The sequence below is a fragment of the Sphaeramia orbicularis genome, chromosome 8 (genome assembly GCF_902148855.1).
Source record: "Sphaeramia orbicularis chromosome 8, fSphaOr1.1, whole genome shotgun sequence".
Taxonomy (NCBI): Eukaryota; Metazoa; Chordata; class Actinopteri; order Kurtiformes; family Apogonidae; genus Sphaeramia; species Sphaeramia orbicularis.
In genome coordinates, this window is record NC_043964.1 from 28,926,501 (window position 1) to 28,950,932 (window position 24,432).

Consider the following 24,432-nt stretch of genomic DNA (forward strand, 5'->3'; position numbering starts at 1 on the left):
ACAAAACAAAAACACTTCATCTGTTTTAGTTTTTGATATTCATTTAATGATAATATCAACTTTTTTCCACTTGTACAAATAAGTTCACAGAATTGAAATAAAAAAAAACAGTTAATAATGACAAAGCGCTTCCCAAAATTAACAGGGAAATATTAACATTCACATTGAAAACACTTTTGGTTATCTTCAATGTATATTATTTTACAGACAAATATTCCAGTTGCATCGATTGATTGTTTTTGGGGGTCTTTAAGGTGTTTTGTTAGTATAAATATGTCATTGGAAATACTGTAGGTAAATACATGACCTCTATAGATGTGTATTTGGTGTGTTTACTTAATTTGTAGAGTTGTTTGGAGCCTGATATACTCCTAGGTATGTGGGTTTGTTGGGAGTGTGTGTGTGGGGTGATGGTAACTCAATGTCTGCAGGTCTATACACAAGACAGAACATGCATTTGCATTATCACTGAAGTTGACGTTATACATGTCGTATACACACACAAAAGATTACTTTGAGTCGTTCTTTAACCCTTATCCAGATACTGATCTCAGCACTCAGTCTGTGTCTACATTATTACCTTCCTGTTGCAGTGTCTGGATAAGTGCAAGTGAGCAAATCTATGATCCTCATTACCCAGGAGAAACTGAGCACACCGTTATGTAGAGGAAGCTATTTTTACTTCAGGGAAACACAATACACAACCACTTTTTGCTTTGTTGTGGGCCAGGAAAAGTAGTGTATGAAGTTCTCTTTTGCTGTGTGTGTTTACTGTAACTAAGCCTAAACTGGAAAGAACCCAGAAAGAGTGTTCAGTCAACTTCAGTTAGTCTTCACCTTTCTGCTTTACCCTTTCTCTTAGTGACAGCAAAGGAGACCAAAGGTTTCAGAATGGAAAAGGGGGATTTAGTATCAAGTGTGTCCAGACTCACATCTACTTAGACTGTCTGATATTCTGGACGCAAAGCCCTTTGACTGACTTCGCTGGTACCAAATGAGTTTTAATCTTCAAAGATTTTAATCTGCTGTTTTGTCTGTTAGTCACAAGAAGAGGGGGTGGTGGGCACAGGGGGATATTAACAGTCATAATGTTGCACAATAAAAATACAACAGAGACACAAGTATAAAAAAAACATAATACAAAACCAAAAAAATCACAAGATAGCCAAATAAAGCAATACAAGCATCATCTACTTTCTCCGCATGACTTCATTTGGTGTCTTAAAGATCATTCACAGCAAGCACTGCTCCCTTTGGGGTAGTACTGAGGAGTTTCAACACACAGCAACAACATTTGCTGAGTATTTAAGTGGGCTGTTGTGATTGGCAAAAGGTAAAACAGCCCTGTTTTAGTGCACACTCCTTTTTCAACAGATTAAAGAGGTCACTATGCCCCTTTACCCTACATTACAGCTACTGGCAGCACACCATCTGTCCCAGCATCTCTTGAACTGTCGCTGACAGCACAGGCGACATGAACTGACCATTCCATCAGTGTGAGTGGAGAAGAAGAAGCAGAATGCAGCATGTAAATGTAGAGGCACTTATGATGCTTTTCAAGTCCAAACAAATGTTTCTGAACACATTTAATGTCTGCTTAGACAACTGGAGGGCATTAATTTAAATATAGTCTATGTCCAGTTTCTCCTTTGCTGGTTGTTGACTGATCAACTGTCCTCCTCCTCTCTTACAGCATTTGTTGCTGGTTTGTGTATTTCACCAATGGTAAAAATACAGCTGAGGAATTAACCTCCTCCTTTATTTCTGAGTAGTTCTTGCACATTTGTCAAAAGTAAGACGGCTTGTGTGAAGACATGTTGTTATTTGATGTACAATGGTCCTGTAGCAGTAACACCTCATACTCCAGATTGCCGTTCTGAACAGCAGGTTCGGGAATCATAAGCTGAGGCTGTTTTTGAGGCAGTGCCCCATTGTCCACCGCAGCCTTAACTCCATCTAACTCCAGCTGAGAAGGCTCACAGTCTAAGTCTAGGTGACCCTTAGCCCTCTTCTTCCGGAGATAGCATATGACACCTACTGCTGCTGCTATAAGTACCAGCAGAAGCAAGATGGCAATTGCAGGCACTAGCATGGTAGTCAGTTCCTTCTCTGTATACTGCTGCTGTGAGAAATTGTTTTCAGGAGCTGTATGAGCCTCAATGCAGACACGATCAATACCACTGGGAGCACCTAGTGGACTGGCACACACAGTATAAGTGGAGTTAGGCTTCAGACCTCTGAGTACATACTCTGGGTAGGATGATGGTAAATTGAGTTGGATTGGCCTTCGATCTGGTCCAGAGAGATTGCGGTAGGTTAGGCGGATCGCACGGGTTTTGGGCCGCATTTCAAAGTAGCGATGAAGATCTAGCAGGATTGAAGTTGGTGTTGATTGATGTGAGCTGATGTCTGGTACATCTACAGTGACAGTTGGCATGGGATTTTCAATTTCAGGAGGGGGAGGTATATCATTTTTCTGGATTTCACAAAATATTCCAGAAGTACCAGGGAGACAGGTACACTCTACTTGACCAGTCTCATCTAAACGACAAGTACCCCCATTCAGACATGTGTGAGAGGGGCAGAAATGTTGCCCGTCCTCTGGATCCATGCTACTGCTGCTTGGGGAAGCAGCAACAGGAGGTAGGGGTGAGTCATCTTCTTTGTCTATAGGCTTGTCACTGGCTCTTGGATATGGTATTGCTCTAGTAGTACCCAATGATGTAGTGACTGGAACAGGCATGGTAGTAGTAGTTTTGACTGTACTAGTTGTGACTGTAGTTGTGGTAGGGCAGCCAAAATCCCTATGCTCAAGTCTTTCCAGCACTTTTCCAGCATTAATAGGTGGGAAATGGCAGCGGGTCTCCTCTGTTCTTTCCAGCGTGATACTCTGGGCTCTCAGCCATCTTGGGAACCAGGCTAAAGTGCAGAGACAGTTGAAAGGGTTCTCTGCCACTGTGAGTTTCCTGAGGTGGGGAAAGAGCTGAGAAAACTCATCAGGAAGGCCCTGCAAGCTGAGGCTGCTTATATCCAACTCCTGCAACTCACCAAGGTTTTGCAGGTCTTGAACCTTCAGAGGACCCATCGGGTTCCCGGCAAGGCTGAGGTGAATCAGTCCCGGAGTCTCTTTTAGCACTGGAGGAAAGGTCTCAAGTTGGTTTCCAGAAATGTCCAGCTCATGCAGGTTTTTCAAATTTCCGATCAGCTCCTTATTCAGGCCGGTGAGCCCCACCCCTCCAAGTTTGAGTGACTCCAGGTTTGGCATCTGGAGGTCTGAGGGGCCAAGGTTTGGCAAGACATTAAAGCGAAGATCCAGTAGCAGCAGTCTTGGCATTGAAAGGGCAGGCAGAGATGTCAGCTGGTTGCCCTGCAGTTTTAGTTCCAGAAGGTGCTCCAAGCCATCAAAGGCAGCGGGATGAATGGTCTTTATATGATTACTATACAAGTAAAGACGCTCAAGCAGTGCCAAACCTTGGAAACATTCCTCTGATATGTAGCTGATCTGATTGGATGACAAGTCCAGGTTTCTCAAAGAGGTCAAAGGCTCAAACACCTTATCAGGAAGTTCTGTCAGTTTGTTTTGACTGAGATCCAGCATTTCCAATTTCTCCAGACCATCAAAGTCCTCTGTGGTCAGGCCTTCAATGCCATTGGCAAAAAGGTAGAGGCTCTTTGTGGGTGGTGGAACTCCCTTAGGAATGGTAGACGAGCGTCTCTGGAAACACAAGATGGACTCTGGTGTGGAACAGGAGCAGTCCCTTGGGCAGTCGCTGGAGCAGGTGCCATCCAGATGGAGGAGGAAGAGGAGGAAGGGCATCAGCGGAGTGAGAAAGATCTTCATGGTGCAGTCTCTTTCTCCCTCCCTGCTTGGCCTATGAAACAAAAAAATATCGATTGTCAATAAACAGTGTATTGATTCAGAAAATAACATTTTGTCAGTGTGATACAACAGAAGTTCACACAGCACCCAAATAAATGTCTAGGTCTGACACAATGGATTTCTTTTAAAAGGCATGGTTTTCCTTACACAGACTAATTTCCAGACCAGTTTCTTTAATTCGTTTCACAGAATGAGATTACTATTAGAGGTTTAACTGCAGTGATCAAAGACCTTCTGAATCACAAGGTCTCTCAAACAGTAGGGCTGTAGCTGTAACCTCAGTGGTCAGAGGGAGTTTTCTGCTCTGCTCGGAGAGAAGTTGACATTACGGCATCCTGCCACACTTTTTTTGGCTAAAAGAGTGCCACATTCTGCAATGATCTGCGTAATTCACAGTATTTTGGGATGCCAAAACCATTGTTTCCTTCTTTAATGTTCCTACCACATGTGCGTATAGAAATATGTGTGTGTTGGTGTTTGTATGCAAGTCTTAGCTGCCCACCCACTGCTATTTGCTTTACTGCACATTCTGTGGTTATAAAGGAGTCACAGTTAACCGTTCTCTGTATGTTTATGGTAGACTCTGCAGTCTATGAAACACACAGTTTTGTTCATTGACACAGCTGCAATGAACATATCCATCTTCCTTTGTAGTGCACTGTTTGTACATTTTAATGTCTCTTAAAAGCCACTGAAAGAGTGAAACACACACACACACCCTCAAAAGGATTTACCATAAACACTGTTCTGGATTGAGTTTCATATAACGGTACGATGTCAGCTTTGTGTGGCTGTGTATCTGCCATACTGCGCGTGGCCGTGCATCTGTGGATGATTTACTTTGTGGTGTTGGAGAGGAGCTTCACTGATAGCCTAAAGCTGCTTTTCTGACCATAACACAAACTTTCTATGTTGTCATTTTGCAGACTGACAGTTACGTGCCAAACAAGTGTCTCTAATACTTTAAAACAGAGGAAATACACAAAGAACAAAGGAAGATATGTTACTTTGATTTAAACCCATTTCACCTGAGCTTAAGCCATGACAAATCATACAGCCAGTCAAGTAGCAACGCAGTGTTTGATGAAAGGGCCAAAAAAGAAGGAATGATGGATTGTTGCAGGAGAGGACTGAAGAGAGATCCAAAAGAAAATAGTTGCCGACAAGTGTCTGTGTTGCAGTTTATCATCCTGTGTTATCGAGTGAGATGGCCTTGGGGTGAACAGGCAACATCTTTATGTCTTGGCCATTGGTCTTCTTTTGACAGCATTCTTTCTTTTACTATCAAGGTGAGTTATTGTGCGTTTTAATTGTATTTCTTAATCATACTGCCATCTTAGCTTGAGTTGCTTAAGCACACAGTCTCTGTCTTTCATTATTATTGTTGTTGTCATGATAAAATTGTTATTGGTTGGGATAAATATTTTGCTGCCCATAAAAACATCTTGAATCCTCATGGGAGCTTATTATAAGGCCTTAAATGGTACAGTTGTCAGTGTCTGTGCTGCACAAATACCTGAACGAGAAGCCAAATATGTGTGAGCAACAATTTTACACAGAGAACATTCCGTGCTCATGCCGTTTACTAAGGGTTATGGCTTCTTGCACTAAAAATGCCAAAGAAATTGCATTGGTGATTTTGTTTTTCCTGAGTGCCTGTACTTTACTCTCTGTTACATAGAGATTAAATAGAACATTAATGTATTTTCACCAGTGCTAACAGTTATAAGAATCAGCAAGTGCACTTACATTATCAAGTGTGATGGTAAGTCATATATTCTGAGAAATAAAATACTGCATATTGAAATATTGTATATATTCTGTACAAGTGACATTAATATTATAATAAAATTAAACAAAGATTTAAAGGCACCTCCTTTCTGATTTTTTTTTTTTGTATTTTTATTTACTTATGTTTATTTATACACATAAAGGTTAGTCTGTCTTGTGGTAATGAAAAAATAACTTAAGCTAAGTAGGACCAAAGCTGCTGACAAAATCTCCTCTTTCATTTATTTCTCCTTCCTCTTATTGTGTCTTTTTTTAATGAAACATAGACTTTGCAAAAAGAAAAAAGCATAGAGTCAAATATCAGAACTTGGAGAGAAGATCAAGGGTTCTGGGGCGCAGCAGAGAGACGGAGGAAGGGCCAGTATCATCTCATCACGCCACTGCTATGGCATTTATTTTCCTTCTCTTTCAGCATACTTTTCTTTCCGCTCCTCCTTGAAATTGCAACCTCCTTGGAAAGATTCCTTGATATCTTATTTTCCTCCTCAAGTGTATAAACATAAAGCAATCAAGGAATTCACTTAACCCCGCTGCTGACATGTTATTTCTATTAGCAGCACAGGAACAACACCTTAACTTTTTGTTAATTAGATTGAGATGAACATCTGACAATGATCGTTTGCTGTTGACTGGAGCTGAAAGGGCAGTAACGGTGAACGGTTGTAGTCATCTGGAAATTTACAAAGTTGGAAAGTTATTTAAACAGGTGGCTAATTGAAAAGGCCTGTAAAAGATTTTTGGATATTTGTATGCCTGAGGGGCCCGGAACAAAACTAAAAATAAGAAAATTTTATTTACTCAGGTTGGAAATAAATTATTTAATTGTTGCAATCAATACGAATACTCTTAAATGATGCTAAAATTATTTTAATGGTTAGAGAATGCATTGGTTTTACTCTATGGCTCAGAAATCATGGAGCTTCTTTCACAATAATGGATGGAAAGTGTTCAAAAGTGTGGTGCTGCACGTGCATAGAATATGGGTACACAGTCGGATTTGGGAAGACAACCAGGACTCAGATTTTAATATTATACATGTGTTAAAAGTCATGTCAATATTTCAGCCTAGGATGCTAGTGTGTCAGTGCACAAACTACCAGAGACTTCATTGTTTACGTGAAAGAAGTATGTGCCTGAAGGCTTCCAAAGAATCCAATCACATTCCTTGCGGAGACAGAGAAACTTGACTTTGGTACAGTATATCAGAGCCAAAGACGGGTATAAGGGTCCAGTGCCAGAATATACAACAACATCAAGGCCGTCGTGAGAGGAGAGCTATGCTGATAAACCTGAGAATATTTTTCCTAGAAACTGAATGTGATGATTCTCTCGTAGCTCCCTGGGGCAGAATGTTTATTTGAGTGTGCCTCATTCCAAACTGGGCCAAGCACATCTGATAACCCAGCGAAGGAGAAACTATGGTGGAGGTGGACAGGAGGGGTTTGGTGAATGCTGCCAGATTACAGATAAAACATAACTTGAAAGTTTAGATTTTCCTGATTTCTTTTCTTTTTTTTTTTTTTTTGCAGTGTGTCTTGTGCAGGTCTTATCAGTGTATAAGATAAAAGCTAATCATGACATACAGTACAGATTCACAGGTTATGCTGGTGCCTGAGTGTGTGGCTTTAGCTGAAGTGTTTTGAAGTGAGTGGATGTGGAGGACCCAAAGAGAGAGTGAGAGGTAGCAGAAAGAGAGTCTTGTCGTCCTGAGCGAGCAGAAATGCCCCCTCCCATCTTCCCTTCCTCCTCCTGGTTTCTTGAGTTGTAATTTCCTTTTCTCTCCCTTGCGCACTTGTTGAGACATTCCTGAGACAGGCAGCAGCTGAGCTCGAAAAACTGAGCTTGTCTGTCTCATTGATTTGGTATTCAGAGATTAACAGGAAGTGTTTCAGGGTTTATAAACAGACGATAGATTTGATGAATGATGGTGTTGCTTATATGAATGGGAGCAAAAACAACTCTATGGATAGAAATGTTGTATAACCAATTGTTCTTCCATCTGTGTTTTCTTTCTGCTTGAGTCTAGATCAGAGGGTAGTATTAGAATAAAACGTGTTGGCTGATGAATATGTGAAGCCACCCGCAGGCCAAAAAAGTATGGAGAAAATACTAGAAAAAGAGCATGGGAACATTTTTGTGCAACACTAAGTAAAATACAAGATCTTCGCCTTGAAAAGAAAAATTACAAGTGGCAATAAGAAGAGGCAGGAGGATAAAAGGGAATTTTCTTTCCCTCTGTTTAGTTCTTATCCTACGTTTTAAAATGAGGAGAAAAGAGACGCAAATGAGAAAACAGCGGAGACAAAAGCAGGTTTCTGTCAGCGGGGGCACAGAGGTGGAGAAGTGGATAAGGCCCGGCTTCGGGAGGGTGAAGTGGGCTTCAGCAATTAAATCCCGGCAGGCCGAGCGTCAAGAGCCCTTATCTTCAGAGCTGAAGGCCAAAACTGAGGAGCAGTGAAGGGTACAAGAGGGGGTAGAGCACTGTGCTGTATGTGTGTGGAGGAGTCACAGGTTACTGTGCACTTGCATAATTCAGAAAGCTGGGCAAGAGACAGCAGGGGGGCACCACGCCAAGTCGCAGTAAGGGGATAAGGCTGCACACTACAGAGTGCATACTCCCATTAAAGAGGCCCCTTCTCTTTGGGGACTTTATCTTCTAAGGGAACAATGCTTGTGCTGTGTGCATTAGTGAATGATCTACAGTATTGCAGGTCTGGGGGCTTTGCTCTCTAGGGTAAACTATTAAAATATACAACTAATCACACAAAGAATCGGTCTCAGTTCCTTGTGATTTGCTACAACTGCAGTGACATGACTGCACACTGACTATGAAATCACCCATAAAAATTGCTAGTGATGAAGGCTCAGCACTTCGCTTTACCATGTCCCCTTTTCCCCCCTTTTTGCCCTTTTTTCAACCATGACCCACAAAGAAGACAAAGAGCCACTCCTCTGAACACACACACATATATACTCAATTTTCCCATCCCTTCCCACTGTCAGCACTGTCCATGCCACAGCTGGACCATGTTATCTATAATGCGGAGGGGTTATCCATCAACATGACAAAGGGGTCAAGAGAGAATAGAAATGGCAAATCAAGAGTTGTATAGAATATCCAAGGATGAAAAGATTACTTAAGTGGTAGCTCCGGAGAAGAAGCACGCAATTAAAAGATGCCACACAACTATTTAGTAAAACATGTCAGCTATGTTAAGACTGTTAGCACGCATGAAGTATGTTTAGTATTTGTTTCTTGCATGACTTAATGTTACATTCCATTGTTGGTTGTACCTGTTGAGTAAAATAAACTACACAGCAAATTTTTCTCCACCTTGTTTTTGGATTATGCAAAGTAGGTTTTAGGTTTATTCTGTGTCTAACTGGTGCATTAAGAGCTGTAAAGTGACAAATGCAGCCATTTCCGATGTTCATATGTGTAAAAGCGTACTGTAGTAGAGGTAGTAAAACGAACGAGTACATATAACCCCAAGTGTGCTTTTCTAAAACTGCGCTTTACATCAAGGTCAGTCGAGCCGACACAAACACAGACCGAACAGAGGACAACATGTAGATTGAAAGACGGATGATAGTTTTACTGTCTGTCACTGCCAATGCTCTTCTTGAAGTCATTATCATTGCTATGCTTTGTAGTAAAATGAAAGGGGGTTAGGGCAGTAATAGTTTGACAATGAGCTACACAAACAAAGCTTTTTGACTGATTTTGGTCTGACCACAAGAAACGACCCTGTGATAGCCACATCCATGGATGTACTGAATACCACAACTGGATGGTGTCAAATGATTGTTGTTTTTTTTTATACGCAAAAATCACAGAACAAAAGGGGCCATTCCTTTCTGTGTGCTTCTTTTTTAATTGCTTTTATCATTTTCGGTGCGTTTACGCCATTGAGTATTTGCCTTTGCACCATATAAATGAGTTGCAAAGTGTCTTATTGTTGGTGTGAAAGGTGACCCCTTTCATCTGAGGATTTACGGTTTTGATCAGACCTGCTCATAAGCACAGTGTAAAGTATTACTGTCGGAGTCTGCAGCTGGAGGACTTTGAAGAGAACATAATATACAGTCCAGGGGTGAATGTGAGGGTAGGGGGAGTACAACGTAAAACTCACAAAAGCAGTTTATATTTGCTGCTCTGTTGGAGCGATATGCAGTTACTCATTTTTTGATTTAGGGATTACAATCTGGAGTTACAATACATGTTCCCCTTATCATTTTTATGTGCCTAATAAATATTTTTGGTTGTAAAATATTAACATAAAAGAGGAGGAAAACTTGAAAGGCAGCGAATCACTCATCTGGGTAGTTCATCTGATTAGATAGCATCAGCCCAAAGGACAATAACGCCCATGAACCAGTGAGGCAGAGAAACTCCTTGGGGTCAGAGGTCAGGCTTGGATTAGTGTTTCCACCTCTGTTCACTGTTCTGTGTCCTCTGATGTAACTGTGGCCCAGACAACAACGGACCCTGTTTGACACTGGCAACACACCCAGCTAAAGTTACACCCACACACCTGAATCTTTCTGGTCCCCGTCACCATAACAGGTGCTTTTCTCCACTCCTTCAGGGCAACGTGAAACCCAAAACCTTTGGAGCGTGTCTGAGTAAATAATGCGACTTGCGCCAAAGCTCAAATCTTAGCCGACTGCACACTCCTGCCTTGGAGGAAAGAGCAGTTAAAGATGGGAGTCAGGCCTGAAGCAGAACGGCCGGTTACTAAGGCTGGATCTCTGCAACAACACGTCTGCAGTCTCGCTTTGTCTCGTCTGAGCCTGAGGTCAGACACTACAAGTTCCAAAAGGAAATAAGGACCATTTCCTTAAGTTTTATTACCGACGGATATGAGTGATGGAGCTGTAGATGCAAGAGTTGATTGTGTTTTAATAAAGGCACACATGAGGAGAGACATAAATGTACAAAAGGCCCTAAACAAAGCACAGATACACTGAATGACGTGGGCTGTTTTCCTCTTCTTCTCTATCACTTCACATAGAGTCCTCTTGTTTCACCCAGGGATCGATTTGTCAACACTGACACCCATCTTTCATCAGCGGTCCCTGCCCTATGACCTCTCACTGAGGTCACAGTCATAGTCATTTTCTATTGTACACACTTACACATCTGTCTGGGATCTCCACCATGTTAGTCTCACATTACATAGAGACAGACACAGTATTTCAGTGAACAACAAGCCAAGGCTTTCATCTATTTTTCTCCTTCACTGAGGCATCTGGATCGACAACGTTGCTTCAGACTTGCTGTGCACTGTCACTAACCTAAACTGGATGACCCCAGTACTCTGCTGAGTCTATCTTTGACCTATCTGCAATCAGTCACAGCTAAGTGGCTTTAAAACACAAACAACACCTCTCTGCATTTCTTATACTCTTGTTAACTCTTGCTAATTTTCTATTGTTTATCTATTTTTGTCTACCAGACTAAGCAAACCATCCTCCTGCCAAAGTCACAGGCTGATGAGTCTGAGAAGGCTACATCACCAGGAAACAGTAAATACAACATCCTAGTGTCACAAAACTGTACTGTCTCCAGGCCTTGGCTTGTGCATTCATATCCTTTGCATTAATCCTCCAGGAATCAAAACTTTATTGTACTGTCTGGAACAGTGACCCTCGGAGACAATGTTACCCAGAGCTGTGTGCTCTTACTAAGGAAGCCCAAAATAATGATTCAAAAAGACTTCTACGACAGCCTCCAAAATACGTCAGAGAATGTGACCTCGAGCAGCAACAATGTTTGTGTTGTGTGTGTGCAGTGTTGTGTTTGTTCCTGTGTGTGCGCTTGTGGTTTGAAGTGGCTGGATGGACCAGTTTTATCAGTGAGCCACAAGACCAGAGTAAAGTGTACACTTCGACATGCTGCCTACCTTACTCACATTTATTCTACTTCCAACAAGACTGCAAATTTGTCACACAGCCGCTGCGATCTTTATTTACCAAATATGAAACCCAAACTGTTTATTCTTCCATGCTTAGCAATATGCCCTTTATATATCAGTGCAAAGTTAACAAAAGGCCTCTAGTTGACAGAACATGTTTATACTATTTATCAGTTCAGCTTGAATCAGCCAATGCTTCTGATAAAAAAAAAAAAGCTTTCTTAAGGTCAGAAAACTGTGTTAAGGGTAGAGTTACAGTGTTTTTTGTGTTTTATTGGCTTACTTTGGCATGTTTAAACTATCATTAATTTTCTCTTCGTATCACTAGATCAAATAAACTGCTAGATGTTGACAGTCTTTGTATTTGTCCTTTGTTGCAATGGCTAAATGTAAGACTTCAGGCTGAAGCTCTGCTAAGTCAGAGGGCGTGTGTATGCCAGGTCAGGCAGCACGAACGCACAATGACTGACTGTACATCCAAAAGATTGGCAGGCTCACTATCCTTGTTAAGAAAACATTATGCACACTCACTGAGGAAACACTGGCACATTATCCGTTGGCCTGTCAGCTTGTCTGGCTCATCTTTCCACTTACTCTTAAAAAATATTCAGTCACTTATCTCAGCATCTCTGTTGGCTTCCAGGAAGTCAAATTTGTCTTACCTGATACTGGAAAATAGTCTGACTACATTTCTGTCAAAGACTTGATGCACACGTACAGCTACATACAAACACCTTTCACGGCGCCTCAGACAGCAAGCATATGACACTTGTTTGACACATCTTGCAAATATTTCTAAAACCCTGTCTTCACACTATCAATTTTATGCCCTGTCCTCCCACCCTGCTCCTTTTCTCACTTCTTTCCCTCCCTCTCAGGTTTGTTCATGTAGCCAGTGTGAGTATGACAAGAATCTGATGGAGGCACTTCTTCCCCACCTGCCAAAACAGCCCCACGGGGCCTCGTGGCAGCTATTTTGCTGTCAGACTCTTCATTAGGCTGAAAACCGTGTGAGCGCTTAAGGCTAAAGTAATAGGACGGTGTACAAAACTTTAGTCCGGCACTGCTGACAGGTAAACATCAGCCTGTTTGCATAGTCTAAGTTAGCAAACGTAACTAGTATTGCACCTTTACACTTGGAAAGGAAACATTAATATCACAATGGAGTTTTTGATCGGACACCTGAACTTTTTTCTACATTTTGTTCATTGTTCACAGGCTAAACTCTTATTATCCTGCTGTTCTTGGATTAACATTACAACAATAAAAGATAAATACAGGTAGTGTGAAACAAATGATACCTTGATTACAGTTGTTTCCTCTGTGTTTCAACAATCTGCTGGATTTTGTACTCGATACCTTTAGGGTTTGAAATAAACACTGACTCACAGCCATATCCACTTATAAATGAAGCTGAGTCAATTAAGATGAGATAATCTTATAAACATACAGTAGATCTGGTTGAAACGATCCTTATGTTACGCTGTACTCCAGTGTCTATTTAAAAGCAGGTATTGTGCAGTGTTACAGTACCTGTTTTTCAGGCGCCTTCACCCCCTTTACATAGAGTTACCGTTTGTGATTTTTCTTGTCATTCTGCCCTGTGGGCTTTTTCCTTTTGAAATAACATCTTAGACATGTGCCACATACAAAAAAAATGTGACATGTAGATCACTGGTGCTGATTAGGATGTCACAAAAGAATTTGTTGTGAAACTGCTGCATGAGTTGACACTGCGCCAGCGCTTGGGAGGTTGGTTGGCTAACTAGCAGGCAAGCAACACAGCTTACCCGCCTCCAACTCTGACATGCCTCTCCTCCATGGCCTCGGGTGCCCTGTCTTCACCTCATGGACTTAGACAGTTGAGTTGTCTTTTAATGTGTTTGATACAGCGTTGTTTGCTTCTTAAACAAATGTCTGACTCAAACTATGTTAATATTACTGTAAAAGTCACGAGCATTTAAGGACAAGCAGTTCAGTCTAATGGTCTATACAGATAAAAAATGAAAAGTTCAGTTTAATTAAAAAAAATAAAGTTATGAATCTATGAAGCCAACTTGACATTTTGTTTTTAAAAATATTACAGATACATGCCATCCTTTTACGGTTTGATTAGCACACTGACCTGCATTCTCTACCTGTGCCAGCCACTGGTCTCACAGGTGAGCGCTAACATTTTAGTGTGAAGACATCACTCATCAGAAGTCTATTAAGACATCATCAGTGACCCTCAATTCCAATATTTTCCTGCAGCAGGTGCACAATACCAGAACACTCCTCATATTCAACACAAACAAGGTGACAAGTGGGAAAGATTAGTAACAGGAATGAGAAGTGAGATTTAATACGTTTCTCCATAAGGTTTCAGTAAATACAAAGGACTAAAAAGGATTCAGCTGTCTAAAAGAATTCAGGGTCTATTTCCTAAAATTCTTTCAAAATCAATAAAATATGTACAACGAGAGCCTAGAGATTTGGGATTAGTAGAACAGCTGCTCATTATAACCACACTAAGAAAATGCATTATGACTCCACCAGATAAAGCATTTCAGCACCACGTCAGCCTTGTTTAATAATTATTTCCAAAGCTGTAATCACACAGTGAAATTTATAAAGTGTAGTATTAATACCACACAGTAGCTTTGCCTCCGGTTTGTTGTTTATACATATCCACTTGGTGCTGCTTTTTAGAGAACCATATGCTATCATTTCCTAAAGCATAAATGCAATTCTACATGTTTGCACAAATAATATCTAAAATATATGTGATTTGTATTAAATGGGCTGACTGTAGTGAAACCTCTGCTACACTACGACCCTATAAAGTGCAACACATATCCAGGAAGTTGGACCAATAAATGTATGTACAAGGATGTCTGGAATGAATGATGTGTTGTTTTTGTAGCATAAAATACCAATTTGTCTCTGTAAAGCCCAGCCCCTTAGTTTCTAATCAATATCCGCTCATACATATCATTAAGTTGTACAGTAGATTCCTGAGCAATCCTGTAATACCCACACAGAACAATGGGTGTCTGTACGTGTTTGCTCACATGTGTGATTTGTGTATACGTGTGTATGTAATATGTATGGTATGAAACACCCTTGTTTGCCTTTTCATGTTTGCTTTTAGGTAAAACTTGCTTACTTTGTGTCACTGTGTGGCACATTAGAAGAGAGGTTGTGTTAATGCTGTTATTTGCTGTTTGAAACTCAGAGCCACGGGTCAAAGTAATGAGGGAAAAAAAAGGTATTTGGCTTGGATTCAACCTGTCATAAGCAGGGCTGAGTCATATTTTACCACATATTCAAATACATGTATTCGCTGTGTGTTGTCAACACTGTGGCGAAAGGCAGGTAAACACACAACATGTCAGAATGTGTTATAATTCAAGGCGATTTGTACAAGCTTTGATGCTGAAAACTCAAGGATTACTTCAGAATCAAAACCAATGTGGACACTGACATTGAACCATTGGCTACATGGCAAATAATTTACAGCAAGTGAGCAGTCACACCATGTACACATTCCTTGTCTAAAGGAATGTTTCTGTTACGACTAGAAGTAGAACTATGCACACAACTGTCTTCTCCATTTTTTTTCTTTAAGCAGGACAGGACTGCACAGAGAAAGGGGAAGGAGCTGGAACGCAATTAGCAAGAGTAGCGGTGTGCGTCCAAAGGGCCCACAGCTATGGTCCTGTCCTGTATATGTGTGTGTTTCTTTACGAGCCAACACGGTTGCTGTCACAGCTCATTGACGGCTAGCACAACAGGGGAAAGAGGCAGGACTGAGGGCGAGGGGTGAGGGGTGAGGGGTCAGGTGGGGTTCGTAGAGTAACAAAGAATTGGGTTATACTGGTGACGCAGTGAGAGCTGATAACCTAATATGTATCGACCAATACACATAGACTTAATATATAGTTATTTATATTTTAATCACCTTTGTGGGCACATATGCCTTAATCATGAGCTACTGCTAATGCAGTAGTATTTTACTAAATGTTTTCTCTTCATTTTAATGCAAGAAAAATGTGTTGATGTAACCTATATAGGTACTTTGCTTAAAATGTGTATGTATTTTGCTCTAACCATCAGAAACAACAACTTTCTCTTGCAGCTCCATAACATCAACAGTGAGTAAAGCGTGGTAAAACCCATGCTTTCACTACTATTTTCCTTTTCTCTCCATATGTAACCCTACACAGGCTCACTGTATCTATTAAATACTGTGTGTATGTGTGTGTGTGTGTGTGTGTGTGCACGTTAAGAGAGCTCCTCTTGTTCTCCTGCCAGTCTTGTTAAGAGGCTCAGACTTGTGTGAAAGGACCCTTTTGAGGAAGCTGGGTGTTACTGTTAACACAATAAGGACCGCCAACAGCGTGTGGTTTGGGTTTCTGAATACATATACCAAGGAGTGTATTATGATGATGTATGTCAAGAATAAAACATTATGTAATCTTTCTGACATTAAAAAATCATCTGTTTTTTTGATTATGATAAGAAAAAACTCCTACACATACTAGGAAAATGGGTGCATCTTTTTCAAATACACAAATTACTCTTACAACTGTCCAACATTATTTAATTACTTACCCAGTGAAGAAGGTTCTTCTACTTTTACTCCACTTTTCTCAGTTTCAGGTCTTCTCTCCCTGGAGAAAACATAACAAAAACAGTACCTATTAGACCACTATGTTTTGCTCCTCACTTTACTTTGGAATCCATTGGCCGTCATGGATTGTTAATGGTCCAACAGGGAAACAGGAAGTTTTTTTTTTCTTGCTAATTGGTTGGATTCCAGCTAAGTGCGGGAGCGTGCTGTGTGCTGGCTGGCCGTGTGGCAGCACAAGAGAAAGACAGAGCGAGAGAGGAAGAATGCAGGCCGACTACTCCCTACTCTGTCAGCTCCTTGTCCTGTGCTGTCAGCCAATCAGCCGTGGCCTAAGAGTGTGTGGAATGACGCCACGATCACAGATTAAACCCTTATATACTATACTTTTAGCACCGTACGATTAATCCAGTTTCACCTGTTTACGTTGAATGCTGAAGTGTTACTAATCTCACAAAAGATTAGGGTTATTTGTTCGTTTCGGTAAAACGTCTTCACTTCAAAAGAGTTTCATTGGTTTTGTTATTTTTCCTGACCCCAACCAACACTTTCATTTATAATATCAGCTGGAAGTGCCCAAACTGACCTCACCGTTTTTAATGATCAGCGTCTCATTATCTATCACCACAAAAAGTTTTTGTGTGTACATTCATGAATGCTCTCGTTGTTGCTTTGTATAAAGACTATTAACTTATAATGACTGTTATTTTTGAGCACAGTTATGAGATCATAAAAATTAGTTGGTTTTCGGAAAACCCAAACACAAAGTGGACAATTTAAGTTGAAGATGTTTGGCCAAAAGCAGCTCCCACATTTCTTTCTAATGGCAGATTTTTTTTCCTTCCTCATTTAATTGATTGAAAGCATGGTTATAAAACACTTTGAGCGTTAATTAGATGACATACAGTATTTTTTCTGCTTTTTATTTCCAATATGTCTAGTGTGCACACATTGCTGCTAATTTGTTTATCAATACTGAGTACACCACACTTACTTGTCCAGTGTTTTTCCGCTAAGCATTGTTTGTTTTTTCAGTCATAGCTCATATACCTAAGCTCTGAGTCAAACTATTCATGGAGGTGACATTGAATGAGGATGATTTTACACCACATGCTAAGTTTGATTGTGTAACACCTGAAACTTTGCATACATGCCTTCTTAGTCACTGTGGGGCACATGCTCTGTTCCACACACAGAGCGTAGTGTTTACATCTGAAAATAAGCTGCCTCAGTCCCCAGCTCGGTTTGGCTTGGTGACCTGCCCTGAGGCCTTTGTTGCACTCTGCATCTGTGTGTTTATTTGTCTGCGGGAGTGTTTTGTACTGCTGCACAAACAATTGTGCTTTTGTGCACATTTATATATATATGCCCAGTGCGTGTTTATTTGCCATCACCTCATTCATCCGCATGGTAAACACAATGAGAGCATGCTTGATAGTGTCCACCCAGTGTGGACACTCTCCCTGAGCTGACCCCGCTGTGGTCAGTTTGTGGAGGTCATCGTGTCTCCCTCTCAGACAATCCTTGAATGCACTGTAAATATTTAGCTTCCAAAATGGAACTCGACACCCAGAATAGATGCAAATCATCTTCACCACTAAGCTTCTTGAATGACTGTAGCACTTTTCTAAAGGACAAAACTGTTGACAACAATATTCTTGTCTTGGTCTGCCTTAATAGCTCCGACTGCTGCTTCAACATCTGCTCGTGAGACATTTGGTCTTTAATTTGAACAGACTGCACACCGCCAAACATTGGTAGTATCTTTCAACCTGCCAGTACCTCTTATTTTCTCTCTTCTCTCCATTATTGGTTTGCCTTCATATGTATTCTCTCTGAAAGGGGCTATTTTTGTATGGCATGCCCTCATTCCCTTTTTTAGAGCACTGATACTTTTCAGCCTTTCTGTCCACTATAATTTTCCTTCTTCCTCTGTGTTCATCTGTTAAACATAAATATCGCCTCACCCTCCTCCTTCTCTGTTTCTCCCTGTGTTGTTCCCTTCCTCTCTCCCCATCTGGTTGAATCTCTCCCAAGACAGAATAGAGCCGAGCAGCTAATGTCTGAACCGCTTTGTGGTGGCATCATCTAAAACTGCCAACAATTTGTCCAAATTATAGAACAAAACATCAGTTACGAGCATAAATCTGCTGAAGGAAGGTCACAGAGAACGCTGCAGTTGTTTACACACAGGTGTTTTGCCTTACTTGACATTTTAAGTGACATCGTGTGTCTTCTCTTGAATAAGTACCAAGTACCAGTGACAAGCTGTAACTTGTGGCACTGTAACAACCGCCGAACTGTTGATTGCAGTGTTGAGTGATTCGAGATTCGAGCTGACACACAGGGGCATTCGGAAATACGCATGCAGACATCTGCACGTATGCATGCACAGATTTTCACCTCTCTGCTCGACTCAGACTGCACTCTGCTCTCTCCGGGGTGGACAGCAGGAGATAACAACACTATTTGTGGCCCCAGATGTGACAAAAATAGGCTTTAAGAAAAAGGGGACCAGACAAGGCAAACATCAGCTGTAGTTGTGAAGGAGAGCCGCTCTGTGCATACGTGTTGACTTGTGCGTTCCATGTGTGACAGACATATAAGGTCTTGGACATATGGTAAACAAGTGATGAGCGGACATAACACACCCTTAAGTACAAACACCCCACATGAGCTCACAAAATTTACTTTGCTGTCTTATCATTTAATCCATATTCTGTAGAACATAGAGAGGTTGCTTGTGTAATTATCATTAGTCATTAATGGCTGGTGGTTAAATATTTGACCTCCTCAAAGAAATCTGCCTTTCCTACTTCTGGTCTTGGTTAAACAGTATAGGTATGTGTGTGCCCTTTTTTCTTTGCTTTTGCCCAGTAAGATCTGGTTCAAGGCTCATTTCCTAATTACAGTGCTGGCCCGAGGTAATTACAACCTTAGATTAAGAGTCGTTTCTCTTTTTTTACAGGCCCACTGAAATGCAGCAATTTGTGGTGGCTTTCTGGGATGAGCATCCTCCCTCTCATCCTCGCTCTCTCATTCTGCATCTGTCTCTCTCTCTGTTTCTCTCTCTCAATACTACACTGGAGTTGGTTAGGGAATTTGGGGGATTTTTTTTTTTTTTTTTTTTTTGAAGATTTTCCGACCAGACTAAAGAAGGTTAAAAAAAATAGCAAAGATTTAATATACTGTAATGTTAGTAAGGGGTTATGTTTTCTGACTTCAAGACAAACAAACCAGTAAAATCTGACTACAGCGATCATGTGTATGAGTGGATGTTGACATTGAGAACAGCAGTTATTTGGGGTTTGCGCTCAACTTGGGACACTCCAAGCCTTCAGATCCCTTTGCATGTGTGTGTATATTTATGCAAGGTTTTGAAGTGGTTCTTCTGAACGCATCATTTGGCTGCATCGGCAAGCTCTTCTTCAATTTAGCTTGGCAGGCGTACGGGTTGTAGGGTTTGCCTCTGCATACCGTTGGGTCAGTATTGATGTGTGAGGTTGAAGCCTTTGAAGCCAGGGGTTTGACTTGAGACGCCTCTTCGAAAGAGCTGTTCCTTGTCAACAACGATACACACCCCCAGCTGTGCAACACCTGAAGCTTTGCACACCGAAGAGCTTAATTCTGAGGATTTGTGCGTCTTTAATTCCCTCTCGTATACACACCCTGATAGTTGTGATGAGACCTCACCTCTTCTGCATTGCCTTGAGGGGACCAAAACAGACACACACATATTCACACGCTTATTCCAACTTTCTGCCTTGTCAAATCCTCTCTCCCTGCCTGCTGTGTGACTGCCCTGCTCTTGTCCTCTTGCCTCCCCAGTCCCTCTTCTCTTCCCTTCCCCAGGCCCCCTCGCCTCAGCACCTGACTTTTAACCCTCTAATCCATCTGATGCAGAGAGTAGGCTTCAGGCACTGCCCCTAATTGGGATAAAAGTAAGCTGTGAGGTCTTCCTCCAGTTTGGAAGAAGACAAGTGGCAACAGTAAGTTTAAAGAACTATTGCGTTAATAGGAAAAAATTTCCACTAGAGCAGAAAATCTTCAGTTAGAACTGACAAACTCTGATCAGCAGCAGATTTAGACATCGGTGCTTCTTTCCTCCTAGCTCTTTGACACAGATAATGAAATGCCAGCCTTGATTTTGTAAAAATAATAGATAAAAGTGCAAGCTGACACAACAGAAGTAGCCAGATCGTGGATGTGGTTTCAGCATTATTGTCACAGTGTGTATGTATGTGACAGCAGGCCTGTGCTTAATTGTTTAAATTGGGTTTTATGACAGTGGGCTCTTAGTCATGCCTCCCATTCACAGAGAGACATCGAGGGGCAACAACTGTCCCGTGGGGCACAGATAATCCGCCCCATGCACATATGTCTTACTCGATGCTCACACTAACACTTATATTTAATTGTTAAACCATTACCATATGTTGTGCAAATGATATCTGACAAACAGTGACATTTAACACCCTTTAAAACTTAATTTTACACAACAGATGAATGGACGCAGTAACTAATCTAATTTATTTCCTCTCTTTGTCTGTGTTTTTACTTTGCAGCAGTTATCCCCTCAGACTTGTTCAGCTCCTCTTAAAGTCTCTCTCAGCAGTGAGAAGTGTGTCACTGTCAACAAGTGCTCACACTAATACAACAGTACCCTGGCTCTGCTTCTTGGTTGTACAGCTCCACATATAACTTCACCGGTACACTTCTGCATTCTTTGCCATGTTGAGCTGTGCCCACAACTGCCCTCTTGGACCATAAGTGTTACAATCTGTGCAGAACAGTAGCCTCCAAGTTCTCCACATTAGTGAAGGATAATTGGCCTCTTGTGGCTGCTCCACTGTGCCTGGAAGTCTAATACAAACCAATTACAACCATTATATACTGTCAATGACATGGTAGCTTCAACTATAGCTTAATGACAGTCTGTAAGGAAACACATGCTGTGGAAACAAGCTGCACACCGGTGTAGGGGTTAATAGTGATGCTATTTGAGTAGTTTACACCGCCTGTTATGCCCCCGGGTAAGATTAGGCGATTTTCCGTGCCTGTTTGTGGGGGCTGTGTAAAAGATGCTAATCTGTCTGAAAGCTGGGGGGATATTGGTCAGAAGACTGTTCTTATGTGGGTTAAGCATCTCAAATAAATGTCTATACATATGTTTATTTGTATTATGCGTTTATCAGTGATCATTTATTTACTCTTGGGATGTCTGTTGCCTGATAGGAGATTTAAGTATGTCTGTAAAATGTGTTGTTATTATTATTATTTGTATTGTTATTGCAGTTATTTCCTTTAGTGTTAATGCACTGAGATAAACCAGGTTTTGGATTATCACATTTGTGGATGTTTCACTCCAGACATGAGTACAAACATATATTCCACATTTGCAAAGTTAAAAGTAAAAAAAGGCTTTTTAAAAACAAAACTTGTGTAGAACTCTGATCCCGTAAAATGCTCACATTAGGGTCTTGCTTGTACAGCACCTTATAAAGAATGATACTGGGTTTTTTTTTTGGCAATATTTGGAACAATATCCGGGGGAAGACTAACAGTCCTTTGTAACTGCTTTGCTGAACACAGATTGTTCTAAACATGTTGAGTCATGCCACTTTATTGGATGTTAGTTTATTGGAGGAGCAGGTCACTTAGAGATTTAATCTTTCAGGAATTCAACCTCATCCCTTATCGCTTTACTGCACACATGCTGTAGAGAACCGATGTTTCTCTAATTTCTCTGTGTGCCACATTTATCTGTCTATCCAATGCACTGCTTTCAGATATCAAGTTATTGAGTTGTTTGAACTGAGGAATTTGTATGTGGAGCTTGACCACTTCAGACTAAATTAGAAATCCTAATCCTAAATTGTATTAAAGATATCGGGTGATTTTATCGACATAGCATAGATATTTTTAATACTTTTGAGGCAAAGTTAGGACTGATACTCCTATGGTATGAATTAATACTTTTTCATTAAACAAATGTATTTTTTAAGGTTTATTTTACTCAGGAGCCTCATTGATCCCTCTGGATTTGTTTTTGATGTTGAGCAGAGTAAAGGTCCATCAGGTGAAGGCAATGCTGATAGTAAGGTGTTATCTTCCTTTTTTGTGGCCAAGTTTTTACAGTGTAAAGCAGTGTCAAAACTGCACTTTTCTGACAGTTTCAAGTTAAAGTCCTCTTTGAGACGCTCTTACGTTTTATATATTTTACATTGCTTGTCTAACACAGCCCCCCATCAGATGTCTTCTAGGCTATTGTTCATAGAATCTATATTTTATCTGTTGTTGGAAATAAACCAGATGCTTTTGGTTTTATTATCAGACCCCCGTTGTGCGTCCTGCGTGCGTTTTGAAACCAGTTCAGTATGTTTGTCCTGTTGAACTCTGTGTTGTGGGACGCTCCCCTGTGCCGGTCCAAAAACAGCTGTCCTCTGCGGTGACCACGGCACGGTGCGGTCCAGACACTCGGCTCGGCCCCTGCGCGCTGCACGGCGTCCTGTGGTCCAACACCAGGCCGCCTCATTACCGCCCCGGCGGATCCGCTCTCTCCGCACACGCGCTCAACATTTACGCATTTCCACCAAAAACATACAAAATCCGTTTTATTGTTGGTTTCCAGTCATCTGAATCGCCACTGACTCCAATATCCAGAGTATGGCACTGTGGCGTTCATGTTGATTCGTAGTAAATAAACTCTTTACTGCAACAACCTGTATTTTTTTTTTTTTTTTTTTTTTTGCTTTTTATTGGGATGCCATATGACTGTCTACATTACAAACAGCTACACGTGTCTTGTTCTTGCCAAAAATATTTTTTATATTAAATGGAAAGAGATTAAATAATATTTTCAGCTTCTTCCAAAGCAGAAAAGCGACGCATGAGTCGGATTATTGATGCAATTTAAATGGAATCAACATGTATCTGATAAGGACAAGTTGCTTTAAATGAACATGTACCAGGCAGAAAGTCTGGGTTTTCTTCTCCAAATAACTTCAGTTAAATATAATGCGCAGTAAATATATTGAAATCCTTCAACTACTTAACCATATGTATCCGCTTAAAGTTGTTTACGCGACTTTTACGCACAGCTTTATCGTTGAAAAGTACAAGATGCTGCTGCTTGTTTTATTATTCTTGGTAAAAGTCTTACCCTTGGCTTCGTTGGAGTGAACTTGTGAGCGCAGTGGCTCTTGCGTCTTGTTATCCCGGTGTAGTAGTGTACAGATAGAACTCCACAGCCTGTAGTTTCTCTCCGTGTGCGCTCCCTCAAAAAAAAAGTTTCTGTTAACGTGTTAAAGTTGCAACGATCGGTCTTCATCAAATCCTTGGAGAGGTACACCAACCTCCACGTCAAGGAATCCGCTCAAGTGCTGACTCCCTGGACAAAAAGCGCTTTATTGGTGAGCACAGAGGAGAGTTTAAGCGGAGGGATGGGAGGGGCGAGCAGAGGAGAGGCGCACCGCTGCAGAGCGCGCTCCTGCACAGAGCGCACTCCTGCACAGACCCAGCAGCAACACAACTCACCTTGCAGCCTGGCTGAGTGCTAAGGAGAGAAAAATTCCAGCCTCTTTACAGTTCACTCTGTCTTAAAGCCTACTTGCAAGACCTGTTTTAGGCGACAGACACGACTGGTTTCCTTATGTACTGTACCATGCAGTTGGTGGCATTTCATTTAAACGACTACTTCTTAATTGTTGGGTTGCTTTTTTCTAAAATACCCGCTGGAGAAAAACTCCATGAACACGTGACTAGTCTTCAGCATCCTGCTTAAGGGCATTTGACAGTTGAAATAGAGCCTCAAACCACATTAAATCACACTAACTGCTCACACATAGGATCATATGACCAAAAATAGGCCACATGATCCAAAAATATGTGGTTAAAATATAAATGCAAAACAGTTTCTATTCATTAATTTAAGAACACACTGTCTGTTGACATATAGGGGCTGTTGCTTGCCTTGACAGTGTATGTGCAGTTGTACATTAGCACATATGGTCGCTTCATTCACGCAGTCATCCTCAAGCTGAGAAAGCTATTGAATACTTCCTATCACCAGTGACAAACTACCCGTCGGCAGCTGGCAGCCTATTTCAATGTCAGCGACAGCAGCTTCCCTACAAGGTACAGTGGGGGATATCTCTCAGGAGCTGTTACCTTAGATGTGTACTTCAAGCCATATGTTTCAGAATTTACCCACACTCTGACACCCCTTCACA

At 41.2% G+C, this 24,432-nt stretch overlaps 2 protein-coding genes across 2 annotated transcripts in view; one reads left to right on the plus strand and one right to left on the minus strand.

Moving 5' to 3' along the window:
• The window catches only part of coro7 (coronin 7), a 120,454-nt gene that overhangs the window by 63,280 nt on the left and 32,742 nt on the right, over positions 1-24,432 (plus strand). The window lies entirely within an intron of this gene.
• On the minus strand, positions 1,693-23,619 carry vasnb (vasorin b). The gene is made up of 3 exons (XM_030142141.1): positions 23,364-23,619; positions 16,186-16,244; positions 1,693-3,872 (listed from the first exon to the last, which is right to left on the minus strand). Exon 3 carries the CDS (start codon positions 3,839-3,841, stop codon positions 1,787-1,789), a length of 2,055 nt encoding a protein of 684 aa, XP_029998001.1. The 5' UTR covers positions 3,842-3,872; positions 16,186-16,244; positions 23,364-23,619; the 3' UTR covers positions 1,693-1,786.